Source organism: Prosopis cineraria, unplaced genomic scaffold (genome assembly GCF_029017545.1).
Source record: "Prosopis cineraria cultivar Desert tree isolate PC_DT_omini unplaced genomic scaffold, ASM2901754v1 PC13, whole genome shotgun sequence".
In the NCBI taxonomy this organism is placed as follows: domain Eukaryota; kingdom Viridiplantae; phylum Streptophyta; class Magnoliopsida; order Fabales; family Fabaceae; genus Prosopis; species Prosopis cineraria.
In genome coordinates this window covers 11,550,036-11,577,703 of record NW_026555344.1, presented here as the reverse complement: position 1 = coordinate 11,577,703, position 27,668 = coordinate 11,550,036, and the positions used below count along the sequence as shown (strand labels likewise).

Below are 27,668 nucleotides of genomic sequence, written 5' to 3'. Positions count from 1 at the left end.
ATATTTTAATCAATCCAGTGTCTAGTACTTTGAAAAAATGAGAGCACGGGGCATCGTGCCAGAAACAAGTAACACAATGATCAGTGACATGTGAAATGGATATTATACATGAACGAAGCCAAACCACATATGTGCAAGGCACAAGGTAATATCAAGTGAGCAATCAATAATTCAAATAACATGTGTGACCAGATGAAGGGAAACTTTTGTTTTTTGTTTTTTGTTTTAATTGCATTTCTTATCATACACTCCCTGATCCTGCCCTAACCTCATCAAAGCATCAACAATTCCATGGTTCAGACACAATTCAGTGAGTAATTGCATTAGGCTATTTCAATAAAAATATAACATGGACTTTTTTCCAACAATTTCAAAATCTATTTTTCGCATGTTATAAATTTATTGAAAAGCATAATATCAAACACTTAACCAAGCTGCAAATAAGTTCTCTTCTAACCTTAAACTCCCATTCTCTCAAACACCACGAGGATCCCTCTGAAAACTAGCCATACCAAGTACCTCTGGGGGAATGATTCGCCCGGAAGCTCAGGTTAGTCGAATGCTTACTGTTCAGTTAGACACTGAAAGTCGGACGGATTCCAGAGACCTTTTGCATTTTGTGTTATTTTACAAGGAAAACAGAAGTTTTCACGCTGTGCCAGTCACCAGTAGCCCGTCAGAACTCTTGCGAATCGTAGTCGGGTTTTGATGGATACTCAAAACCTTGAAGTGCTGGCATCCTTCTTACATCTTCTTCGGCGTAAGCAGGGATAAGCCAGTATTGCCTGTCCATCCCAAAGACCTGTTACAAATTGAACAAGAAGCAATAGAATGAGTGAGTCCCAACAATTTTATACATGGTGCTCCAGAGAACCAAAAGAACCATAAAGTGTGCGGATAGGATAGGATAATATAAAACCCAGGTCATATCAATTGCACGGACAATGTCTCCATGTTTCTGCAAATCTACAAGAGCAGATGCATCGTGACTGAGGATGTGGGGTACGAGAATTTTTTTTTTTTTAATTTTCAAATCTAATGATGCTTCCAAAAAAGAAAAAAAAAACAAAAAGCATACTTCCATAACACTATATTTAGAAACTCCTCGGCACTTCACTAAGGTAGTGTTTAATTTGAATTTAGATTTTAAATTTAAAATCTCAAATTTTAAACACATGTATTTAAAACATTTTGTTTGCGTGATATAAAAAAGTCAAATTGAAAGACAATGAAATGAGGGAGATTGGAAATGAAAACAAGAAGAGGACAAAAGGGTTAGAATAGCTAATATTTCAAATGACCAAGGTGTATAGAAATTTGAAATTACAAAAGAATTATAATAAAATAAAAATTTGGATTAAATCCAAATCCATAAATTTTTCTAGATCCAAATGGCAGATTTGGTCAAATTCAAATCCAAATCTAAACCCACCTACATCCAAATGTAACAGGCAATGAGGAACTAATGATTCATGTCAAGTATATTAAGCCCAATACTTCAACTGATATTTTGTCCTGTTGCTGTTTCTGTATCACGTCATGTCCTTATCCATGCTTCTTATATTGAGCCCATGGCTTAATACTTGCATATCTTTTTTTTCCCATTACACAGAAATTAAAAGAGACTAAGACAAATAGGTCCAGAGAATAATGTAGTTCTGCTTAATATTGTGAGCCTGGACCTTTTCTTCCTCATCCTCCATGTCTGTTGTTTTTTTTTTTTCTCCCTCTCTATTCCACTTTTCAAATAAGTTGACTGTAACATCTTGAATTTTGGGCCTAGTAGCTCAAAAATATGCAAGAATTCAGTAACCTACTAAGCTCAAGTAGTCAAAAGTCCTTAAAGTGCCCTAAAAAGATGAAATGATTCTTAGGGACCAAATTATAATTTTAAAGTTTTTCTTGAGCAAAAGCGTAATATTTTCAGAAACTTCGAGAAAGCGTCCAAAACTAAGAAATGAGCAAGTTAAAGTTCAAAAGTGTCCAGGATAGGCTAAAAGGGGAATAAGTAAGGTCTAAGAAGGTAACAAAATATCTAAGAGATCATTTTGGAGAATAATTAATAAAATTGCCGGACTAAATAAAGGTAAAATTATTTGACTTTATCCTTATGTTCTAAATCTTCTAGAGAAGGATCACAAGTAGACCCTAAGGATAATAGTAGATCCAAAAAGGGCACAGTGAGATTGCAATTAGATCTCAAGATCAGAGTTAGATGTAATGGTCACACTGGACCAAGTAGAAAGTTATTGAGCCAGTGTATATGATAATTCTCTAGGAAGACGATAGTCTAGGATGAATTTAAAATACCAAAACCTCTTAAATTTGGCCAATTATTACAGAAAGAGTACCCTTGACTTTTTTTTAGATATCTCAACTACTATTAAGGTCAAGAAAGAAAAGAAAAGAAAAACAAATAAGAGTAATAGCTTATCTGGAGCCACATAGTAATCATTAATGTTCAAAGGTAATTATATTAATTAAATATAATGAGAGTATGAAAAGGTACTTAGAGTTAAAAGAAAAAAAAGAGTAAACGTTAACCTGGAAATATCAAGTTCAATCAGGGTTAAAGTGCAATTTCTGACAGCTTTGGGTCTTAAAGTGTAATTACAGAAAATTACCCAAAATTCATGAAAAATTAAAGGAAATCAATTTACAAAAAGAAGAAATATTTGGATGAATTATACCAATTTTATTGGTTCGAAATTGCTCAAAAGATAAGACTAATTTTTAAAATTGGTTCAATCTTCCACGAAAACACCACCACACGCATTTATCCTTCCTCATTTCGGTTAACATGCAAAAAAGAGAGAGGGAGAGTGACCTTGGGTTTTGTCCATGGTGGATTAGAGAGAGACGAAAAATGAAACAAAATCCCCATCTAAACTCCATTTCTACATCAAAAGTGCCTTCACAAAAGTTGTTCCTCTCATCAAGATGAACATTTCTATGGTTTTAATTTCGCAAGAGGATGACTTTGAAGTGACATAGATGGAAGAAGTAGTGAAGAAAGCAAGAATAAGTTAGTGCATAGAGAAGAGATATGAAAGAGCTTCTCTTTGAGCTATTTATCAAAATTTTGCTTGAGCTTTTGTGATGATGAGATGCTGCCCTATTTTGTTTAAATAATAAGATTTGTTGTTTTGATGATTAAATGCTAGGAAAGGGCATAGAAATGGCCATATAGATGTTACTTATTGATTATTAACAAATGGTACCTTGATTTCAAGCTTGATGTAATTTTTAGATGGTCAATTTTCAAGAGGAAATGCTGCCCAATTTTTGAAAGAATTAAGCAATGATTAGTTAAGCATTTAAGTTTATGAAATATGATTTAAAACCTAGCCTTGAGATATGTACATATGAAGCATGTAAATAACTTGAAAGAAACCACAATCTAGGTTATGAAATACCAATTACTATCAAGGCTGGTTCAAAAGGAAGAAGTTAGAATTTGTTAAATTTGAGTTTAAAAATGAGTTTCTTATGAAAAATTGGGGAGGGAGGGAATGATTGTACAAAAATTTTTATGCTAAGGAAAGTTTATGTGAAATCTTGACATAAAGAAAGCAAGAATTAAATTAAATAAAGAGTGAAGTAGTCATGTATTGACAATGTGATTATTGGACCTAACAGTTGTCATAAATATTCTATAGCAAATATTTAGGGCCAATGAGTATCATGGAAAAGGAATTGGAGGTTTCGTCATGAGGGATCAAATGGAAGCAAGAAAAAGAAAGAAGGAATAGTAAAGCCAAAAAGGTAGTAAACTTGCCCTTCATTACATGCTTGGTATTTATGCTTGCATGATGATATGTATGATTTGTTTCCTTACTTCTATGAATCATGAATGAATGTTTGAAGCTTTGTTTTTAAATGTTCCATGATCCATGTATGATGTATGAGCATGTAACATGTCAATATGTTAGTTATGAAGTCACGTGATGCAAGTATATGTTATGTATAAAACTTATGCCTTGTGTGCTTGAATGGTATTGTTTACTACTGAGTTTCTCTCAAATCTCACCCCCAATGACTAACCATGCTAGGTTATAAGCTTTCAAAAGAAGAGCTAGAGCAAGAAGTAAAAATAAGTTGACTAGGAGATAATTTTTCCTATGGCATTACTTTTATAGAGAGGAAAAATGTATAAATAAGTTTATAAGCTATGTAAATTTATGATGAGGCTTTGGTATGTATAAGTAATACGTGTTGATGTATGATGGCCAATTTGGAGTCCTAAACTAGCCTTGAAATCATGATTTTAATATGCATGATTGGGATTGTCCAGCTTAGGCTCTTTATAGAGGGGGGTTACTGTTTCATTGTTTAACATATAATAACCCATATCCAATGCTCATGAGAATTTTTATGGTAAAAATAGAGACATAAATCTTTCTAAAAAGTCCCAAACCAGATCATTTGGATATGTAAATCTTGAGTTATGAATTTTTCAAGTGGCACAAATTCTATATGAGAAACAAAGAAGCTTTGAAAAAACGAATAAACTATACTATTTGGAACCAAAAAGGGTATAAAATGTATTTTTATCACTTAAATGACTTTAACAGCTTTCAAGAGAATTTTAGAGCATTTTAGAGCATCCTCATACAAATTTTCTAGATTTAGTTATGAACTTTCAAAGTTCAGCAAAAATTCTGCACTTACCAAATAAGCAGTAACCCAACAAATAATTTGTAAATTTTAATTTATGGGCTTCAATTTCTGTTTCGCCTGAACCATATTGCTCCCAATTGCATAGGGAAAGTCTTAAAAATTAGGATTTGACATTAACCGACTTGGCGTTAGATGGTGACATTAGTTGATGCCAGATTAAAGGCAGATAAGATTTCAATACAGCTAATGGAAGAAAATTACGTTTTTGACATCATGCTAACGTACCAAAGTAAGAAAACTGCCGTTTGCCTGCATAAGGATTACCAACACAGATGTCTTCTGTTCATGGGGGGAGCTTATCAAATACTTGACAATGAACTAAATATCTAAGTATATACCAAGTTAAACATCAAAGCTAGTCAAACGAAGGAAAGATTCTTAAAACTATGTCAATTCATCTAGTTAGCCAAATTTCAGGCGGGGTATGAGCATGATATATGATAGTAACAATCTGCAGTTTGTCCAATGAACCATTTGTAGACTCAAGCAATTCATAAATAATAGCTATTGGGCAAACTTCCCAACTTAATGCAGTTTACAGTTTCTTTATTTAAGAAAATAGAGATAAAGGTTAATGACCCTATAAACAGCATGATTAGAGGCCAAGCCTACTCTGAATTTATAAACTCAAAGCAAGTCAAATTTATGTGTCAAGAGCCTTAAGACGACCAGATTTAAGTAAATTCTTTTCAATAACTTTAATGCTTAAACAAAAGAAAACCTCAACCAGAAGATCTATATTCTCTAGACTCTAACAAATAAAGCTGCAAATGTAAACCCTGTATCTTGTGCCCAGAAGCTTGATGTCAGCGCATAGATTGTCAGTACTAATATGTTCTTAATTGTGTTGAGAACATTTTTTGAGAAGAGTGAATGAAATACTTACGTTAACATCTAAAAAGAAATATATATTGACAACGTTAATACACTGACATGAACACACCTGTTCAAAATTTTTTCTGCGACCAAGGTCATAACGCCATTTTGGAGTAGTTTTCTTCTCATATGCCTGGTAAAAGAAAGGGAAGGAAATCCCACAGAAAAGTCACAAACACTATCCAATCCACTCCCACTTTAAGGAGGAGCATAAAGAAGTAAATCATATTTTTTATGTTGAAAGATTTTCAAAACACAAAAAGAAAGAAAGAAAGAAAAATGCACAATCACTTGAAGTTTTTGACTTCCATTTGATGCATCATGAAACATTTGTCATTTTAAATGAACCTAAAAGGAGTGCTAAACTAAATCCAATTTGTAAGCACCGCTACATGTTTAGCTTCTCTTGATAACCATATTTCAATCTGCCACAACAATTAGTTTTAGAGAAAGACAATGGAACCTAGAAGCATCTCCAACCACAGAAAACAAAGAAAGAAAGGAAAAAAAAAGGATCAAATCCAGAAGATTGTTTCAGGTAGATAAAGGACTAAAGAAATAAAGGCGTGCAAAAATTTACCTCAATAGTAGTTGTATTAGCAGCCACCAAAGATATGTGCATAATAAGAAATCCAAAAACGCTCAACGCAAATGCCAGGTTCAAAACTGTTCATAATTCAACAATGTTATACAAATTCTAAGTACAAACTAACAATTGAGTAAAACAGTGCTTCAAGACCCTACCGAAAGCAAGAAAAGTTGTCGCAAGTGTGCTAGGTGTTCCAGGAATTTCTGCGTCACTAAAGAATGAAATGAAGTTTGGCAACAATGATATCGTCACAAGAGTTGTCTCAAGAAATGTGTAGAACTGCACAAAGATAAAATAGAATGACATCACAACTGCAAGGATTTTTCTGTAGGCAGCCACAAATAAAGGAAACAAATACACAACCATTCCAAATATAGCAATAGTGTAGAATATGCAGGCTCATTAAATATCATTCATATTTTTTTTGTCTTTGGAAATTGGCACCCGCTAATATTCTGCATAGCAACATATAATTAAAGTGTTTCAACTAGCTAGAAAGAAAAGGAAAAAAGAACAGTTCTTCATTCATACCTTTGAGGTTATAGGAAGCATATCATCTCTTTTTGCACATAAAAAAGAAGTGACAACATGGAGAAAACAATATCAACATCCCACATAGGATAAGAAGGAAACCATAAAAGACTTTAGGCCATGTTTGGTATGAGACTGCGTTTGGTTAGTATTTACCCCCTTGCATGTTTGGTGAGAAATGAGAATGGGTGAGGGATTGGGCCATCTTGCATGTTTGATGCATGTCATCAGCCATTCCTAAGGAGAGCACCATTCCCTCATTCATGGAAGCCAGCAAACCCACCACTAACCATGGGAATGGTCCTCATTCCTTGGGAATGAGTTTTTTTTAACCAAACTATCCTTGCTTAACAATTTTTCAGACAAAATTGCTCCCCTGATATGAAAATATCAGGGGCTATAGGAATTAGTTGGGGCAGAGGTATTAAATGTTATTTCCATAGGGCAGTACTGCTACTGTTATTTAGTCTAATAGTCCAGCCCTATAAATACCCAAGTCCAGATACGCAGTGTTGTGTTTGAACTCATTTAATAAAATGCACTATTCAAAAACGTCTCATCTAAACTTCCCTCTGTTCTCTCCTTCTCGTCTACCTATCTCTATTCTCTCTTCAACTCTTTCCATCCTAATAGTGGTATCTAAAGCCAATCCTTCCTCCCTCATATGCCCATCACTCCTTTGGAAACAAGAATGGCTGAAGAAACAGATGCAAGACTCACGATGGTTGAAAATTAGATTGAAGGGCTCACTACCTAGGTTGTAGAACTTGTCTGCATGGTAGAAGAGTCTCGAACCCATCATGAGACAGACTCCAATAAGGCAGAAGGACACCATCGAAGAATTGGAGGACGCCAGTGACCAAGACAAGAACGAGAATACCAACCTCCTACCCGATTTATCAAGATAAAGCTTCCAAGATTTTAGAGAGGAGATGTTCTTGGATGGCTTGTAAAGTGCGATCAGTACTTCCAGCTTGATAACACCCCAAACGCGTGGAAGGTCATGACGGCTAGTATTCATCTCAATGAGAAGGCCTTTCAATGGCATCAAAGCTTCATGCGTACTAGAAGGAGACGTGCGACTAGGTGGGAAGAATACTCAAAAGCCATAAAGAACCGATTTGGACCTACTTATGAAGCACCCATGGCAGAACTCATGCAGCTGCAACAGACAGGGAGCTTAGGAGATTACAATGATTCTTTTGATGAAATCGTATGTAAGCTGGACCTAACTGAGGAGTATCTGGTGCAGACCTATTTAGAAGGTTTACAAGAAGAATATGCTGGGCCAGTAAGGTTACTTAAGCCCACAACTGTTCAAGATGCAAGAAGTCTAGCCCGACTTCAAGAAATACACCTTCAGAAATCACTAGAAGCAAACATGTGCTCAAGAAAGGTATCCTACACATCGCAAAGCAACATCACGACATCTGCAGCCTCTTTGCGTTCTGTGAATGCCTAGGCAGCACTGAAACAGAGCTTCTCACATGATGGGTCTCGCCAAAACACAACTAGAACAGCACGGCCAACCTCAGAATCCTCAGTCATGCAAAGCTCAGCGTCTAACACGGCAAAAGATTCATCTTCTTCTTCTCACCAGTTTATTTTTGGGATTAAAATTCCTACAAAATTAACACCAGAGGAGGAGGCAGAACACAGAGCACAAAACCTCTGCTTTTACTGTCATAAATTTTCTAGAAACCATAATCGCCCTCAAAGACGCAAGATGCAATTGCAATTAATAGAGCTGGATGAAAATCTGGAGGAAGAGGGATGGAACCTAACGAGACAGACCCTGATGAATAAGAAATTCCTCTTGAATGCCATCAAATTTCAATGCATGCCATTGAGGGTGAAGTTAGTATGAATTCTATGAGACTTCAAGGATATGTGGGAAGGAGACCTATCCAAATTCTCATAGATAATGGAAGCAGCCATGATTTTCTTGATTATAATTTGGCAAAGAAGCTGGGCTGGAATGAAGAAGAAGATGGATGGACTGATGCAGTGGTTGCAGGGGCTGGAAAATTGAAAATATCTGGAGTTTGGAAGGCATTTAAATGGAAAATGCAAGGAGAAGACTTTGGCCGAGACCTCAGGATAATAAACATACGCACTTATGATGTTGTGTTGGGCTGGGAATGGCTTAAAAGCCTTCATTATGCTTTTCGGGATTATATTTCTGCTACTATGTATTTCTAGAATGATGGGAAAATGTGTGTTTTGCAGGCACAACCTCCATCAAAATGGCAAATGGTTGATTCCAGCAAGTTGGAAATTAAGAATGGAGACGGGTGCCAATTATTTCTACTCCAATTAGCAGAAAATAGTCAGTTTCAGAGTCAAAACCATGCTGTGCAACCAACAGAAACCATTCCAGAGGCTGTTGGTGACCTTTTGGAAGAACTTAACAGTTTTTTTGATGAACCTAAAGGTCTGGCCCCTTTTAGAAAGGGTCATAACCACCCTATTCTTTTACAGAAGAGATAGATCCTATTAATCTCAAGCCTATTGTTATTCTTCTGCCCAAAAGGACCTTATTGAGAAAATGGTGGGAGAGTTGCTAGCTACAGGAGTGATACAAGAAAGTAGCTCCACTTTTGCTGCACCTATTGTGTTGGTAGAAAAGAAGGATGGCTCATGGCGCATGTGTATCGACTACCGTGAGCTTAATAAGAAGACAATAAAAAATAGATATCCTATTCCACTTGTGGAAGAATTATTGGATGAATTGAGGGAAGCTAGATGGTTTACAAAGCTGGATTTGAGAGCGGAATACCATCAAATCCGAATAGAGCCTCAAGACACGTTTAAAACAGCCTTCCAGTCTCAATCAGGTCATTATGAGTGGCTGGTTAACCAATGCTCCAGCAACATTTCAGGGAGCAATGAACTCTATTTTTAGACCTTATTTGTGCCACTTTGTTCTTGTCTTCTTTGATGACATTTTAGTTTATAGCTCAAATTTGAATCTGCATGTTCAGCATCTAAGACTAGTGTTTGAAATTTTGCAGAAAAATCATTATTTCATCAAGAGAAGCAAGTATACATTTGCCAACAATAAGGTGGAATACTTAGGGCACATTATTAGTAATGGAATGGTGGCTACTGACCCTCAGAAAATTCAAGCAATGGTAGATTGGCCTGCACCAACTACTATTAAACAATTGTGGTCTTTTTTAGGGCTTGCCAAGTACTATAAAAGGTTTATCAAAGGGTATGGACAAATAATCAAACCCTTGACAGACCTTTTAAAGAAAAATGCATTCAAGTGGCATGAAGAAGCTGCTATCACATTCAAGAAGATGAAACAAATACTTTTTTCAGCATCGGTTTTATCTCTCCCAGATTTCAATAAAGAGTTTGTAGTGGAAACGGATGCTTGTGGAAAGGGAATTGGGGCTGTCCTGCTCCAAGGAAATCAACCCATTGCATTTTTCAGCAAGCCTTTGGGTCCCAAACAGCTCCAGTTTGCAGTTTATGAGAAGGAATTATTGGCAGTTGTCCTAGCTGTTGAGCATTGGCATCAATACCTTGAAAGAAGGAGGTTTATTATCAAAACAGATCAGCAAAGCCTTAAATCTTTGTTGGGACAGAAGTTGAAGACCCCTTTTCAGATGTATTGGGTTACAAAGTTAATGGGGTATGACTATGAAATTCATTATAAAAAGGGGAATGCTAACACGGCTGCAGATGCTTTTTCTCGACTCTCACGACCTCAGTTACTTCAGATGATTTTAGATACATCATCTCCAGAGTTATTACACAAGCTTGAGGAGAGTTGGGAGTTGGATCCAGATCTCAAGGGCCTTATTTCTGAGTTACAGAGACAACATGGCAGTATTAAAGCCTATTCTTGGGATGACAAATTCCTTAGAAGAAATGGGAAGCTGGTGGTGGGGGAAAGTCCAGCTTTGACAAAAATTGTGACACTTGTGCCTGCTGTAAGTATGAGACAGTAGCAAGTCCAGGGTTGTTACAGTCACTACCAATTCCGAGTAAGGTGTGGGAGAGCGTTACTATGGATTTTATCAAAGGCTCCCTAAATCATGTGGGAAAGAAGTCATTTGGGTTGTAGTGTATAGAATAAGCAAGTATGCCCATTTTATGGCCATATCTCACCCATTTTCAGCTTCTACGTTAGCTCAAGCATTCTTGGATAATATACATAGATTGCATGGAGCCCCAGTTGAAGTGACAAGTGATAGAGATCCAATGTTTATTAGTAATTTTTGGAAGGAGTACGTCAAGGTGTTTAGAGTGGAGCAAAAGCTTACTTTTTCCTACCATCCTCAAACCGATGATCAATTTGAGGTGCTCAATCGATGTTTGGAAACTTCTCCACGTTGCATGTGCTAGGCGAATCCTAAAGAATGGAGTAAATGGTTACCGCTTGCTGAATGGTGGTATAATACTAGTTTTCATACTTCCATCAAGGCTACTCCCTATGAATTACTTTATGGGCAGAAACCTCCTCTATATGTTCCTTATTTGCCTAGATCAGCAATTGTTGAAGCTGTGGACAGGAGTTTTGAGGCAAGGGAACACATGATTGGAGTGTTAGGGCATCATTTGCATAGGGCAGCGAATTTAATGAAGCAAAGGGCTGATTTGAAAAGATCTGATCGAGAGTTTGAAGAAGGCCAATGGGTGTTTTTGAAATTACAGCCTTATAGACAAACTCTATTGCCTCTAGAAGCACTCAAAAGCTAGCACCAAGGTACTTTAGGCCTTAGAAAGTGCTCAAGAGGATTGGGAAGGTTGCGTACAGACTGGAATTACCTCCTAGTTCCAGAATTCATTCCAATTTTCATGTTTGTCTCCTCAAGTTATGCCCTGACCCATCAATGAAGCAGAGACATCCGCCTGATGAATGGCCAGAAATTCCAGAATTGTTATTTCCTGAGAAAACACTGAACAAACGTGTGGGAAGAAAGAAAGGAAGAATTATTACTGAAGTGTTAGTTCAGTGGAAAGGCTTGCCAGATAAGGAAGCTACATGGCTGTCTCAGTTCAAATTTCAAAAACAGCTTCCAGATTTTCCTCTTTTTGATCCTTGAGGGCAAGGATGTTGGGGAGGGGAGTATCGATGTGAAAATATTAGGGGTTACCGGAATTAGTTGGGGCAGGGGTATAAATGTTATTTCAATGGGGCGGTACTGTTACTGTTATTTAGTCTAATAGTCCAGCCCTATAAATACCCAAGTCCAGATATGCAGTGTCGTGTTTGAACTCGTTTAATAAAACGCACTATTCAGAAACATCTCATCTAAACTTCCCTCTGTTCTCTCCTTCTCGTTTACCTATCTCTCTTCTCTCTTCATCTCTTTCTATCCTAACATCCTCATTGTTTTGCCCTGCACTCTTCCTCCAGTCTTCTACCGTATGAAGATAACATATGAGAAATTTTTTGACGTTGCTGTTTTGTTTTGTCCTTTTTCTTAATCCAGCATATATCATAGATCTGATTTTGATTTGTGGAAGGATAAGAGGAGATGAAGATGAAATGGGTAACACAGCTGGGTTGTTTGAAATGAGAAGGATGAGGGTATTTTGGCATTTAACCACTGTAATTAGTAATTACATATATTAAATAAAAAATATTCAACCATTCCATCAACATACTAAACATGTTTTTAAAAGCCATTCCCACACATTATCCTATTCCCATTCCCAATCAATTAAAAATCATTCCAATGTACCAAACAGGGCCTTAATCTACAGACAAGGAAATGGAAAATATAAAACTGCTACTTACGGCTTCCCACAGAATCTTATTGCATAACTAAGTAAGTCTCAATACAAGCAAATCAGTAATAGTCCATTCCAGGTTACCCATTCTATTTCGTCATAAATAAATTTCACTTCCTATGTAAGAACCAGAGGTATCATAATAAAGGCGCCATGTGCAAAACTGCAAAGAGCATTTTACCTAAAAACGGACATCACACAATTAATGGCTCAGTCATAGAGAGCGGTGAAGACAATACGATCAATGCAGGTAAGAAATCATAGCTACACATTTGAATTGTCATAAAATATGAAATTTAGCGTGCCCATACCAGGAAAAGAAGAAAATACTTGTAATTTAGAGCACCAACACAGTTAACTACCCAAACACAATGGTGGTCCATCTTTAGCACACACCGTCCACCTAGCACCAAACCCATAGAAACCAAAGTTATCTTCACGTGTTTTCAGCATGGAAAGACAAAATGATAAAATTTTACAGCAAGACTCACAAACGGAACAATGATGACATCGAGGTGGTTTAAGTTGATTGCACTTCCTGCAGAACCGGACTCGTTGATTTAAAGGATCCGACTGCACATTGCTGAATTCTAATCCATTTAATGGGTCAGCTTCTCCTCTCTCCTCGTCAATTGCAGGCCTCCAATTAGGAGGTACGCTTCCAGGATCCGTAAGAACCGCAGCAAAATAACTCCACAATAGCATAACCAACTGCAGTAATTGAATTTCAACTAATAATATCATTCCGTTATACCCACACAAAGGAGAGAATCTGAATGCATTTCATCATTTCCCTAACCAAAAGTCAAATTTAACATCTAACAAACAAAACCTCGAAATAACCTTATAATCCCCAGCACGAAAGTAGTCAGCAGCGAAAAACTTACCAAACAATGAAACAAGATCAACACCACCATGGCAATGACAGAATCAGGCCACCCAGCAGACAAAGCAGGGCCATAATTAGTGAAAACAACAGCATAATAACTGACACCTACAACCCCGAGGACCAAGAGTATCATGATCGAGCCAAGCCCTCGCAAGGCAGTGCAGAACTTGAAAACGTTCCAAGCCATCGTAGTTCCAGATCTATGCATAAACACGATTACGAAAAACCTAATACTATTTAAACTTAGAAAAAAAAATCCCAGTCTTTTGTTGTTCACTCCGAAGAAGGACACAAGCACAGTTTTAAGTAAATCATTGATGATTTGCTCGAAAGCAACAGATTAAAGTAGGCACTGCTCAGATGAAGAACGAAGCAAAGGGAACAATTTACAGTAACAAAAGCTATTTCTTGCGTCGTGGGTTTCTGGGATTACCGACAATAGCTTTCGTAAATCAAGGGTTAAAACATATTTAAACACAAACGAATCCGAGCCTAAAGAAAATCACAATAGGGTAGGTAGGCAGTAGAAAGAATCAACTTTATTCTATTGAGCTAGGAAATTATGAGATGGCTATCATATGAGGGAATTTATCATCATCAATTGCTTGCTCTTGCATTCTGCTTTTAGCAATTATATATGCGCACACAGTACATTTGGCAAATTTGTAGTTGTAACTCACCTTAAAAAGTTAAATTTGTCTATATATAGTATACATACATACACATGTACATCGATACATACTCATGTTTATAATAAACACATGTATATAATATAAAATTTGTAAAAATTGAGCACTGGAAATTTATAAAATTTTTGTCCAGTGAAGATTATAAATTATAATTGTAACTCACCTTTTTTGGTAAAAAGCAATTTTATAAGGAAAACTAACAATCAGTTATAGACACGGCTAGAATACAAGTAAAATAAGAACGTCACTTTGCAACAACTTTAACATGTAATGTGGTTGTTGTAAACCAAAAATAAAGGCATGATTAGAAGTTTGTGGTATGGTAATGAGCAATGAAATAGACGTGGGATTTGCAATTTAACATTGGCGCTTAATGAAGAAAAGAGCATAGCGAATGGCCTCCAACATTAGATATAGTCTGCCTTTTTCTTTGGATTCTACAGGCCAACCACAGTGTAACAGAAAAAAAATTAGGTGCTTAAACTATTTTATTTCTATCTAACATGATTAGGACCAGTAGTTTTGGTACTTAAATTTAGGTACTTCAATTATTTTAGAAAATATATCATTCAAGGACCATGAAAATAATTTAATATCAAACAAGAATCAAAAGATTTTGAAATATCATGTATTAGGAGATTTATTTAAAAATAATTTTAGATGATAAAAAGACTATAATACCCCTATTTTAAAAAAAAAACTTGTCAACTAACGAATATTTTTCTTATTAACGGTGAATAGCCTTCTCACAATCAAATTCTTTTAAATTATTAAACTTGTCAATTGGTGAATGGCTTTTTATTAAATATAAATATATATTTATTAATTAACAAATGATTATTTGTTAAAATATGATCTACACTTATTTCTTTCCACAACTAAGTTCTTTTAAATTATTGAACATATCAATTAGCGAATAACTTCTTGTTAAATACTAATTGGTACTTGTTAATTAATAAAGGGTTACCTATTGAAACATGATATACAATTATTCCTTTTCACAAATAAGTTTTCATATTCTTGAATTCATCAATTAGTAAATGACTTTTTGTTAAATATGAATAAGTACTTGTTAATTTATGAATGGGTACTTGTCAATTAAAAAAAAGGTAAGGGTATTATAATCTTTTTTATCTAAATTATTTTCAAATCTATTCTTTGATCTTGTAGTGATATTTTAAAATCTTTTGATCTTTGATTGACATCAAATACCCTCAATCCCTAAAATGATGTTTTTCCATTATTTTATCTGGATCTAATATAAGTTAATTTTGAATCTAACAACTATATGTTTTGATTTAATTTAACAAAAATATATTAAGTATGGAATAACTGTTTAAATTGAATAACTTCTTTAAGGAAAAAAATCCCATTCTAATTCTAATTATAATTTGACATAATAATTAAGGAAAATCACATTACATGACTCTTCAAGGTGAGATGTTAGCGATAAAAAGATTTAGAGTGATAAAATTACTTTCTAATATTTTAAAATAAAAAATAATTTAAATTTAAAAATGTTGAATAATAATTGGTTTTCTTAATTTAATCTTCAAGTTAAATTAAAAGATATATCAAGATTTAAATTTCAATAAATTATAGATTTGTAAATTCTGTATAAAATTTAATTTTATATTTCCATTAGATTGATAAAAATGTATTAAATTTTAATAGAAAAATACTATGAATTCTTTTTTTTATGTATAAAATAAGATGAATTCTAATCCAACTAAATTTATTTAAAAGATAATATATTGAAATTATTACCACACAGATAAAGATAACTTGCACTTTACAGACATACTGTTACTACCAAATGTGATAATAGCCTTAGACGAAAATAACTCATAACTAATTAAATGATAATGTAAATGCTCCTTCAACCAGGTCAAGAATCTAGAAGGTATACCGCGTGCCATCCCATAAAAACTGACAGATTCAAATTATATCAAAGACGGTGACTTTTTTCTGGCCACAAAGAAAGTGACTTTATTCATTAAATTAAATTTGGATAGTGAATTGTTTACGAGGGAGCTGAATATAAACATGCAGATGATGTCACCGTTGAGCATGTTTGTTTCCCATCCCAAGGAATCTTCCATGTCTATAAAAATATACATGCATTTTTATTTTGTTATTAAAGTACATGCATTTTTATTTACGACTAGTATAGTATGAAATGTTATAAAATTTAAGCTAATGTATATTTTTAATCTTTTAATTTTATGCAAAATTTTATTTTAATTTTAATTTTATAAAGTGTCATTTTAGTTCTTTAATCCTAATATCATTAATTTTATCACAATAAATTTTTTAAATATTAACAAAAAAAATTTAAATGTGGACATATTAAGTTTAATTTTTTAAATAATAGTAATTGATACAAAAAATAATTATTTGAAACCTATGAAGCACCGATACGCGTACGAGTATCGAATACAATACGGCATGCTACGCGGATACAACAATTTTCAAACATTTTAGGATAAATACAACTATATAAATGATTAAATATTAAACATTTAAATACATATATATATAAGTAATTAAATAATTAAGTACCATCAAGTGGCCAAAAATAATGGTCAACTTAAATTCATAAATATTGAAAAATTATAAACAATTTTTGCATATTTTAATATGAAGGAGGGCTAATAAAGAACAGCAACCTAGCTCAAGAATATTACCCTTGTGAGTCATGACTGAGGAGGAGAGAAGATAGTGACACAATGACTAAGGAAGAAAACAGTGACTAAGGAGGTAGACACAGAGAGTGACAAAGCGACAATGGCTCAAACAGACAGAGCGACGAAGAAGAATATTACCTTGCTTGACGACAGTAGAGGAGGGAAGGACGGCGATCGGCAATAATGGAGGGTCATTTGGTCAAAGGCAGAGCAATGCGAGTCAGGCGAGGGACTTGGGAATGAAAGGGATCGATCGACGTCTTGTGAAGTAGGGCATCTGTTCTAAGGAAAAAAAACCACTCAAAGGCCCATGTTCGCTCGTGTCCTCCGACAGCCACTTGTATTTGTTCGTTTCGCAAAAAGAAAAACAAAAAGACACACCGCATCCACGTACAGGATGCGTGTCTATGTCGAATACATATTAGACACGATGCCATTTTGGCGCATCCATGCTTCTGAGTTTGAAACTAAATGTACTAGGTTAAAGGATTAAAAAACATTTTATAATATTAAGGAATTAAATTAAAACTTTTCATAAAATTAGAGAATTAAAAGTATATTTTAATATAAATTTTATAATGATAATTATATGTTTGATATATAAGTAAAAAATATGAATTTAATTTTTTTTACTAAAAAGCTAGAATAATCCTTCAAATACAGGCGATTTCAGAAGCTGGAACCATGTTACGGCCCCCACAAGGTTCCACCCACTTCACATACATATATTGATATAGCTTCTTCTCTATTGAACCACACTATTTTTGGCCAATGAAAGTTGATGTTACAAAATTTTTTATTAATTTTCTTCATACAATTTGAAAAAAAAAAATTTGGTCCCTCAATTTCCATGAAGTTTTTTCATTTTGGCCCCCATGAGTTGTACTATGTATCTATTTCTAAAAGCTACTCTCTCTTATTTACAAGGATAAATGGTCAAAAATACTCACAAAGCGGTCAACCAGAGACACTTAGTATTCTAAAGTGAAGAAAAACATAAAAATACCCATAATGTTATATGAATGGGTACAAAAGTGATTAAATCATTAATTTTGACCTAACGCCATTAACTTTGACTGTTAAATGTTAACTGTACATGTCACGTGTTAGTCTTTACTGATGTGAATCAATAAAGGAGTAAAAATATCCACAAAGTCGTCAACTAAGAGCAAAAATACCTATAACGTTACCAGAGTTAGTGCAAAAGTGACCAATTTATAAAATTTCTTAAATGTTGACTGTTTAGTTGACATCTAAATAAAAGTTGACTATCTTTTTGCTAACATGGACAAAAAATATTTTTAGATGAAATTCTTTAGAGGTTAATCAATCATTGCATGAATATCATATGATAAAATATCATTTTAATTGAATATCAAATTAAATTGCTTGTTTCTTTGCAATAATAATGAAAAGGTTAATCAATCATTGCATGAATATCATGTGAGAAAATATCATTTTGATTGAATATCAAATTAAATCACTTTTTTATTTGCAGTAATGGTAAAATTCATTCAACTTTTGAATCTATCATAAATGAAATTACTTAAAGTTTTGACAATGTTCTCAAGGTAGGGCTGTGTAGGAGGTGTGTTCAATCTCGATATTCGATTGTGTATAACATATCTAACTATATTGAATCTCAGGTTTTGTTGACAAGAAAAAATGAGTAAAGAGGAAGGAAGGAAGGAGGTGAGATATGTAGTGATAGAAAGAAACCATATGGCATGGATTTTGACGAATTGATCACTATTGCACGTATTAAAATAACATCATGGGTATTCATATGATAATCAATCAACATTCGTAAAAATTCATCTAGGAATTTTTTTATTTATATCAGTGAAAAAATAGTCAACTTCTGTTTAGATGTCAGCTAAACGATCAATATTTAAGAAATTTTATGGATTTGTCACTTTTGCACCAATTCTAATAATGTTATGGGTATTTTTGCTCCTGACTGATGATTTCATGGGTATTTTTGCCCCTTTATTAATCCACATCAACAAAAACCGACACATGACATGCACAGTCAGCATTTAACGGTCAAAGTTAATAACAAAGTTAACAATTTGGTTACTGTTGCACCCATTCATGTAATGTTATGGATATTTTGGCCTTTTTTCTCACTTTAGGATACTGAATTTTCTTGACTGACTACTTTGTGAATATTTTTGCCCTTTACCTTATTTATAAATCCTTTTCAATATATTTCATTAGAATTAAGAAAAACCTAAAACCTTAATAACTTTGTCTTAAAATTTAACAAATTTTCACCTTTATTGCTAATAAATATTATTCAATCTCATTACTAGTATTTTTATGATAGAATTACATTGAAGTTCCACATAGAGAAATTAATTACTGCAAGGTCCATTGATAATTGAACTAAATTACATTTAGTTCAATTATCAATGGACCTTGCAGTAATTAATTTCCTGTGTGGGTCCTGATTGTAATTCTCTCTATTTTTATTTTAAGCATTTAATAAGGAAAAAAAATAAAGAAGAACATTAAAAATTAACAAGTGTCTTATAAATAGGATTAAATTTTTTATTCTCCCTATATGTTATAAATAAGATCAAAGGAATATCTAATAGGAAGCTTGTTATTTTTGTTAGACTTTGAACTTTCCTTGCCTTTCGAGATCTCAAGTTCATTTTAAGGATGCATTTGCACGTTGGAACATGAGATGATATTGTATGAGGAGTTTGGCCAATATATATATATATATATATATATATATATTGTACAAGGAAGGAGGGCTTGACGCGTGTGTATCCGTATGTGGTAAGTACAATTATTATTATTTATTGCTCTGTGTGTGTGTATAATAAACATATAATTTTTTAAAATTTACATTATATATTTTGGTTTGTTTTTCATAAAAATTGAAGATCCATTTTCTAATTATTATATACAGTGACATATGAAATTGTATTGAAAATATAAACTTTTATATATTATTTATATTTTTATTATTAATATAATAGACATATAGTTTCACTTTGTCACTTTTAAAATTATTTTCATATAATTTTTATTTACAAGTAATTTATTTTCTAATGGTTTTTCCAAATCATAAATTATATAAAATAATGATAACTTTATATATTAAAAAATGAATAAATATTATAAATAATTATATGTATGTATTAATATTAAATGAAAATTGGCCCCGCTTCACACTCAGGCTGGGTTCGCCCCTGGGGGGTTTGATTTTGAATGTCAAAGAACTAAAAGCGTGGAAACTTGTTGGAAAGAATAACAATTAATTGAGGGAAACAGACAAAAATATTTTCAAAGTCTAAAATCAATAAGGTTTGTACACCATCAAGGGTTTAAATTTTCCTCCTATAAAACATATTGATTGATTAATGATTGAAGTTGATTGTTTTCAAATTTAAATTTGACTCTGGCCATATGGTGAAAGTGTCAATGTGGAATATTAGGCTATTGGCTACAGTTTTAAAAGTCATCAGCAGGTATATCTATCTAAACCATCCAATTATCCAAATGTTCAAGTTTTTTTTTTTAAAAAACTAATCCAAATGTAATATGGATAGTTCATATTTTCTTATTTTTAATTGACTTTTATCTTTAAAGATATTTTCATTTTGAATGATGTAAAAAAGTGAAACAGTACTAATTTTATAATTATCAAATTATAAAAATGTATTTTAAATTCAAAAATATAAAAATAAAATAGTATTTGAGCAGCACAAATCTCACTAGGATATTTGAAAAAAATATATACCACAGCACACAGTGTATATAATATAAATATAAAAATTTAAATGGGTCACATTTTTTATAAGTCTCAAATTTGGGGAGACTTTATCGGTTATTTTGGGTTTAAATGAGTGAATGTGATTAGACTGAGGATTTAATCAGTTTATATTTCCTCTATTTTGTGTTTTGAAAAGACTGGAGTTAGGAATTGGATGATTCTTGAGATTAATTATGATGGAAAATGGTACTTATATTGATTGATATGTGGTTTATCTGAGAGGCAGAATCGTTGACTAATTAGTTAAGATTATTGATCAGGCTTGAATATTTTCATATGACACTTTGGTTGGGATCCCAAATAGGGAATTTAGGGGTTTTGAATAATGGGAGGGATTGGATGGTAATTTACGGTTTTATGGAGTTAATTAGACTAAAAATTGTGGGAGTTTTGATTTGGAAGTGCTAATTATACTGTAGATTGTAGAAAGGGGCAAGTGTTGGAAAATAATTGGGATTTTGAGCTAACTTGTCTTAGCTCTCATTAATTGTTTAATTTGTGTGGAAAATTAATTTGGATGATTATTAATTATCGTCGATTGACCGTTCCTCGAGATTATTTGCAATTGTGTAAGCTTGGATTTAATGTAACATTGGTTTTTTTTTTTTTCATATATTTGTAAATCAATACTTAATGAATATTTTTTGTCAATGAAACTGTGCTAAGGTCATTGATCCCCATAGAGGGCTTGTTTAAGTATATAAATTGTATTGTTTTATGTGTTTTGATAAATATGTTTGATTTTTTTTTCTAGCATGTTAATTTATTTTTGGCTTGTTCGGAAAAAAACTCAATCTTTTCAAGGCTATTAGTATGCAATTTGTATGAAAATGATATTGAAACGGTTATATATGCACCTTGAACATTTTTTAAGCATACTTATATATGAAATAGTATTGGAAATATTGTCATTAAACTTTAGTGTTTTCAAGTATGCTTGTCTGTGCGAATATAAGTCATATGATGCTTTGTCTGGTTGTGGTAATTAGATATATATATATATATATATATATATATGTTGGAAGAGATTGGTGACTATGTTGTGTTAATTATTTGTTGCCTCACAGAGTCACAGTACACCATCATTCGATGCACATTTGATGGCTTTTATAAGACTCTTATCCCTTATTTGAGAATTTGGGACACTTGACACCTTTTTTTTTTTTTTTTTAAAGAAAAGTCTATTTCTGTAAGTTAAACACTTTTGATTGAGTATATCCTCAAAAGTCAAACCAAGACAAGGAATGTATAAGTGAGACTCAAGATTATGTACCCCTTGTATGTTTTGGTTTGTTGGATTTATTTAAGATAGTATGAAATTGATTGCAAACCAAGTTTTTTAAATGATCCTAAATGTTTGTGAATGGTTGTGGCATCTGCATTCATGATGAGCACTCAAGGCTAGGAGCAATCCTGAGCCTCCATTTCGACTTTATTTGATCCCTATTGTTTATTTAAATTAATTTTTAAATATTATATTTATTAAAAAAATATAAAAAAATTTAATATTAAATCTGAACTATTTAAAGTATATTTAAATGATTAATTTATAAATTTTTTTAATATTAAATTAGGTCATCTAAATTATACCTGAATTATATAGAGTCTATCTGTATAGTTAAATTATAAAATTATAAAATTTTTAATATTAAATTAGACTATTAGATTAAATCTGTATTGACTAAATTAGTAATAAATAAATGTATTAAAATTTCAAAATTTCAAAATTATTTTTATATTAATAAATATAATATTAAAAATATTTAAAAATTAATTTAAATGAACGACAAGAATCAAATAAAACTAAAATGAAAGGTTAATATTACTCTGGCCTTGATAAGTACACGGTGCTAATCATAAGTACTGGATGTAATTCCATGGTCGTAAAGTGGGCATCTAAACTATGATTGTTAAAGAGGATTTATGAAAGGTTTAAATATGAAATTGTGGAATTCGAATAGTTTTATATACTCGGTTCTGAAAGTCACAGGGGCTGCCGATTTATGATTGAATGTCAAGTCTTATCCATTATATTATGTTACGAATCTCACGCGAGAAACAACTTTGGATTCAAGGAGAGGCATGGCACGAGTGAGCCATAGGGCTCCTTGTGTTGTTGTGGCAATTGCTGCCACTTTACCTGGGATGTGTTTGATTTTTAATTTATATATAACAAAAACATATTTAAAAGATTTAATTATTTGTTAAATTTGATAAAAGTACATATTAAATATAATTTGAATGTGCTTTTAAGTGTTATCAAAGAAGCTCTTAATTTAGATATTTGGTTTAGGCTTTAACTCACCGAAGCAGATTTTTTGTGGAAATTCTTTTTGGGATTCCAATTATTTCATTGTTTGATAAAATATAAAGTTATATGTGTTTGAAATTAACGTATTACATACTATATTTTAAAAAAGTAAGGATGATGCATCACAATATAATTGGCTTTTGATGTTCTGTTTTGGTAGTGAGAAAACATGCGTCCCAAATTTTCTCTCTGTACAAAGAAAGATTTTGGGAGGAAATTTCACTTTATCTGATCATAGCAAGAATTCCCAGAAATGTTTTTGATTTTTTTTGGTTAATTTAAGGAAAAAAACAAAAACGAGACAACAAACAAAGCACGAGACTTGAACCAAAAAAAAAAAAAAAAAACACTATCTGATCCCAGCCGGGCTGAACATGGCCATGGCTTTCGCATCAGTGAAGATAGAACTGTAAATACAAACTCTGACCAATTGGTCGTCTCGCAGTGGGAGCTGCGACGTTTACAAAGAAATGTTTTTTATTTTGATAATACTATTGGACTATTATATAAAAAATTACAACCAATTTTGTAATTTAAGTAACAATCATGGCAGAAAAAAATTAAGATAAATTTCAAAGCGCTACCATGATTAAAAAACATTCACCAAATAAAATAATTATAACTGAAATATAACATTAGTTAAAAAAAAGATTAAATTAGTGAAAAAGGCTATCAATATCATAAAAGTTCAAACATAAAACTTTAAGATTAACAACTCTATTCCTACATGATAGATAGAAATGAACACGAAATATAAATATTTCAAAACTAAATAATATTTTAATTCTTTCACTTTATAAAAAAATTTAATTTGATTCTATAATTTTATAAAATATATTTTTAGTTATTAAACCTTAATACTGTTAATTTCATCACAAAATGTTTTTACATTGAACTTTTAAGTTTGATAAAATATTATCAAATATTGACTTATTAAGTACAAAGTTTTTTGTAAAATAATAATAATTGGCACAAAGACTAATCATTTGAATCTAACAATATTAGGGTTAAAGAACTAAAAATATATTTGATAAAATTAAAAGACCAAATTAAAAACTTATATAAAATTAGATGATCAAAAATATATTTTAATCATATTTCAATTCACATAACTTAGGCCGAACTTATATAAAAGGTACAAGCATGTCATAACCCAAATCAAGTCCTCAAATATTTATTTCCTAATGAATATCTTAACACAGTCTCATAACAACATAATTGCTCCAATTAAACCAGTCATGCATTCATTTGTTGTTAAAACTAGATACAAAGCAGGGGCATAAGCAGAAGATAAAAAATTACGTTTGATACATTTCAAGGGTCCAAACTTTGTAAAATCTAACCGAGTAAGAATTTAGAGGTTAAGCTTGCAGACACCAAAGGATCCATTGCATTGTCATGATTATGAAAGCCAATCAAGGTAGACTAAAAGCAAAACTTGAATTAGAATCAATTAAATCGCTGTAAAAAAAAAAAATCATTGAAATACTTGTTTATGAACTTGCAAATCTAAATTCAGCCTCCAGTTTATTGAGTAATCAAACTTTGCTTCTTACAAACACCTTCAGGCACATTCTTTTGAAACAACATTTCATATGTATGATCATAAAGCTCATAAGAAATATACTCAACTATAATTCGTCATATAATTTAATTTACAATCACACATACACATACTTGTCATATTATTATTAAACACCTTTCATATACCACATTTTGACAGGGTAATCAGATAACACATTGCACTATAGCTACAAATAACCCTTTTCCTTACAACATTCAATTGCATCCACCAACATTTGCTCAAGTCCATACTTGCACTCAAATCCAGCATCTGTGAGCTTCTTAGATGACAGATCTGGAAATTTTGAGCCAGTTCCTTCTTTTAAGGAACTATACAATGAATAAGAGAGGACACAGTCATTTACTTAATTTATCAAATGTTCGTAGCTGTGCGAACAACAATGAAAAGGATAAGATGAACTCACTCTATGGTTGGCGTTTGAAATTCTGGGTATTTAGCAGACACAATTTCAGACACATGTTCAAGGGTTGCCAAGCATGTCGAACAATTATATCTCCCCTCGGGATTGGGATGTTCAAGTAGAAATATGTGTGCTCTTGCCACGTCATCAACATGAACCATAGGTCTTTGCAGATAACATAATGGGTGCTTCTTACCTGCATCAGATTTTCCAAAATACTAGCATGTAATGACATCATACAGAACCCACTTATCATTTGCATAACCAAATTCAGTAAGTTGATAAATAAATGTTAGAACTGCATTGAATGTGACACGGAGTAGCGAAGCACATGCCAAATAAAAAATACAGTGTCGAACCAACAGAACCAGGAAGCTTAGGACAAATGAAGGGTCCAACAACAGAAGTGGGAATAACAGTCACAACATCTAATCCATTTTGTTCTCCAAATTCAAGCACAGCTTTCTCCGTCAATGTCTTAGAAACTGCATAGGACCATCCGTATCTCTTTGAAGTTCTAAGTAAATCCACGTCACTCCACAAGGTCTCATCCTTCACTTCATCTTCTTTGCCGATATGAGAGACAGCAGAAGAACTGGAAGTGTAAACAACCCTCTTCACGGTTTTTGAATTGAGGCAAGCTTTCAGAATACCTAATGCTCCATCAATGGATCTTTTGGTCACAATCTCTTCAGGCTCGCTTTCCTCAAAATCCATTGGAGTAGCCACATGGAAAACTCCAAGGCACCCTTCAATGGCTTCCTTGAAACTTTCTGGCTCATTTAGGTCTGCGTTCAGAATTTGTAGCCTCTGAGATGCTCCTGGCAAATTTGTGAGGAAGCTCACATCTTTCTTGTGTTCTGCAATGTGGAAAAGAAAAATCACAAGATTCATCTGATTTGCACTTTGCCATAAAAAGAAAGAGGAAAACAAGGCCACTTAATAGAGAAAGACCCACAGGTTTTGTATTAACTAAAGAAACCCAACAGGCAAAAAAACAGCTTTGGGCAGAAAATGATGGAGCTTTCACCCGGAAATCTCTCGGGAAATACTTGGAGTTATTACAGAGGATAAGTTGACAGTTGATATATTTGCTTGAAATAAATGGATAGATATTGAAACCTGGGTGAGATCTAATGGTAGTGTTAACAGAGTAACCATCCTCAAGAAGCCTCTTGATGATCCAGGAACCAATAAAGCCATCACCACCGGTAACACATACTCTTCCTTTGGTCTCTTCCATTAGGTCATTCGGAGAAGAAGACAGGTTCGAGCGTGTGCTATTTGTGAAACAAAAATCAAAGACATTTAGGAAAGTTGGAACACGTGTATTTTGTCTAATGATCCTCTACGGGACACATGGTGTTTTTTAATTGGCCTTGTTATGACAAAGTCATCCTCTGGTGCGGCACAGCCGCAGGGCCTCTCCCCTTACGTTTTGTCCTTTACAATCTGCTCTAAAAAAGGATTTTGGAATTTTTAATTAAAATAAACACAATATTATTAAAAAAATGCTATTTCATTTTTTACGTTTTAATTTAAAATTTTATTTTGTGTTTTAAATTAAAATTATTACAAATTTAATATTTATTTTTTTATTTTTATTGTATTATGTATAAATACAAAATTACACATGGGGAAAATATTAATGTGTATATATATAAATATATTATTTAAAAAATTTAAAATACATATTATTTATAAATTCGAAGCTTTTCCTACCAAAAAAGTTAAAACTGTTTCAGTGATTAAATTTATAAATTGATTGAAAATTGTAAAAATTGGTTTACTCCCTGAAACAGTTTTTAAGTTTTTTTTTTAAGGTAGGAACAGTTTTTGAAATTTATAAATAATCTATATTTATTCTTGTGTGTAAAATTAAAATTATTATGAATTTCATATTTGAATGTTTGTTAAAAAATATATATTACTTTTAAATTTCAAAAACTGTTTCAGTAGAAAAAATATTAATATGTGTGTATGAATATTATTTATAAATTTCAATCAATTTGTCACATAGTATCAAAATAAAGTTTGTAATTAGGATAAATGAAAAACACAGGATCATATATTACTAGAAGAATGTTACATCAGAAAAATGTAAAAATTAGCCTTACCCACTGAAACAGTTTTTAATTTTTTTTGGTAGGAAAAATTTTTTATATTTATAAATAATATATATATATATATATTATTTTTTAAATAATATATTTATATATATGCATTCATATTTCCCCAATTTAAATTTTTTATTCATAAATAATACAGGAAAGATAAAAATAAACATTACAAGATTAAATTCATAATAATTTTAATTTGAAACACAATAATAAAATTTTAAATTAAGTAGTTTGAAAAAATGTAATATAACATTTGTTTTTTTTCAAAATAATTCTGTGTTTATTTTAATTAAAAATTTTCAACACTGTTTTTTAAAGTAAATTGTTTAAGTAATAATGGTAGCAGATTACCGCTGGCATTTTGGATGGTCAGATAAAAGCCACACAAAACACACAAAATAAACGGTTATGATGAAGGAAATAGAGGGAAAAAGAAGAAAAGATAAAAGGAGATACCTTGTGCTCATCTTTCTTATATGTGTTTAACTTGTATTTATTTCGATTCATCCGGTTTCATTTTGATCATATGGAACGAGTCTCATCCCGACCTAAAATATTAGTTTAAATATTATATTTATTAAAATAAAAATTTAAAAATTTTATTATTGAATTTGAAATGTTCAGAATAATTTATAAAAATTACAAAATTAATATTAAATTGAACTATTTAAATTTTAAAATAAAATAAATTATTATTTATATTTAAATGTGAATATCAATAACAAATTTTAAACAACATAGACTGTATAGCTTTGTTTGGAATGAGTTCC

The 27,668-nt window shown here is 32.2% G+C and overlaps 2 protein-coding genes across 3 annotated transcripts; both read right to left on the bottom strand.

The window, feature by feature from the left end:
* Positions 1-84: 84 nt before the first annotated feature.
* LOC129290722 (probable protein S-acyltransferase 14) lies at positions 85-13,929 on the bottom strand. Its single transcript, XM_054927619.1, has 7 exons — positions 13,315-13,929; positions 12,919-13,138; positions 12,739-12,830; positions 6,301-6,424; positions 6,137-6,222; positions 5,624-5,689; positions 85-802 (listed from the first exon to the last, which is right to left on the bottom strand). The coding sequence occupies exons 1-7, from the start codon at positions 13,522-13,524 to the stop codon at positions 677-679; spliced, it is 924 nt and encodes a 307-aa protein (XP_054783594.1). The 5' UTR covers positions 13,525-13,929; the 3' UTR covers positions 85-676.
* A 10,365-nt stretch (positions 13,930-24,294) lies between these two features.
* Positions 24,295-26,080, bottom strand: LOC129291293 (vestitone reductase-like). Of its 2 annotated transcripts, none has more exons than XM_054928574.1 (4): positions 25,901-26,080; positions 25,114-25,638; positions 24,782-24,974; positions 24,295-24,686 (listed from the first exon to the last, which is right to left on the bottom strand). In XM_054928574.1, exons 1-4 carry the CDS (start codon positions 26,019-26,021, stop codon positions 24,545-24,547), a joined length of 981 nt encoding a protein of 326 aa, XP_054784549.1. In that variant the 5' UTR covers positions 26,022-26,080; the 3' UTR covers positions 24,295-24,544. The 2 variants fall into 2 exon arrangements, with proteins under 2 accessions (XP_054784549.1, XP_054784550.1); XM_054928575.1 differs by having other exon boundaries at positions 25,138-25,638.
* Between the last annotated feature and the right edge of the window lie 1,588 nt (positions 26,081-27,668).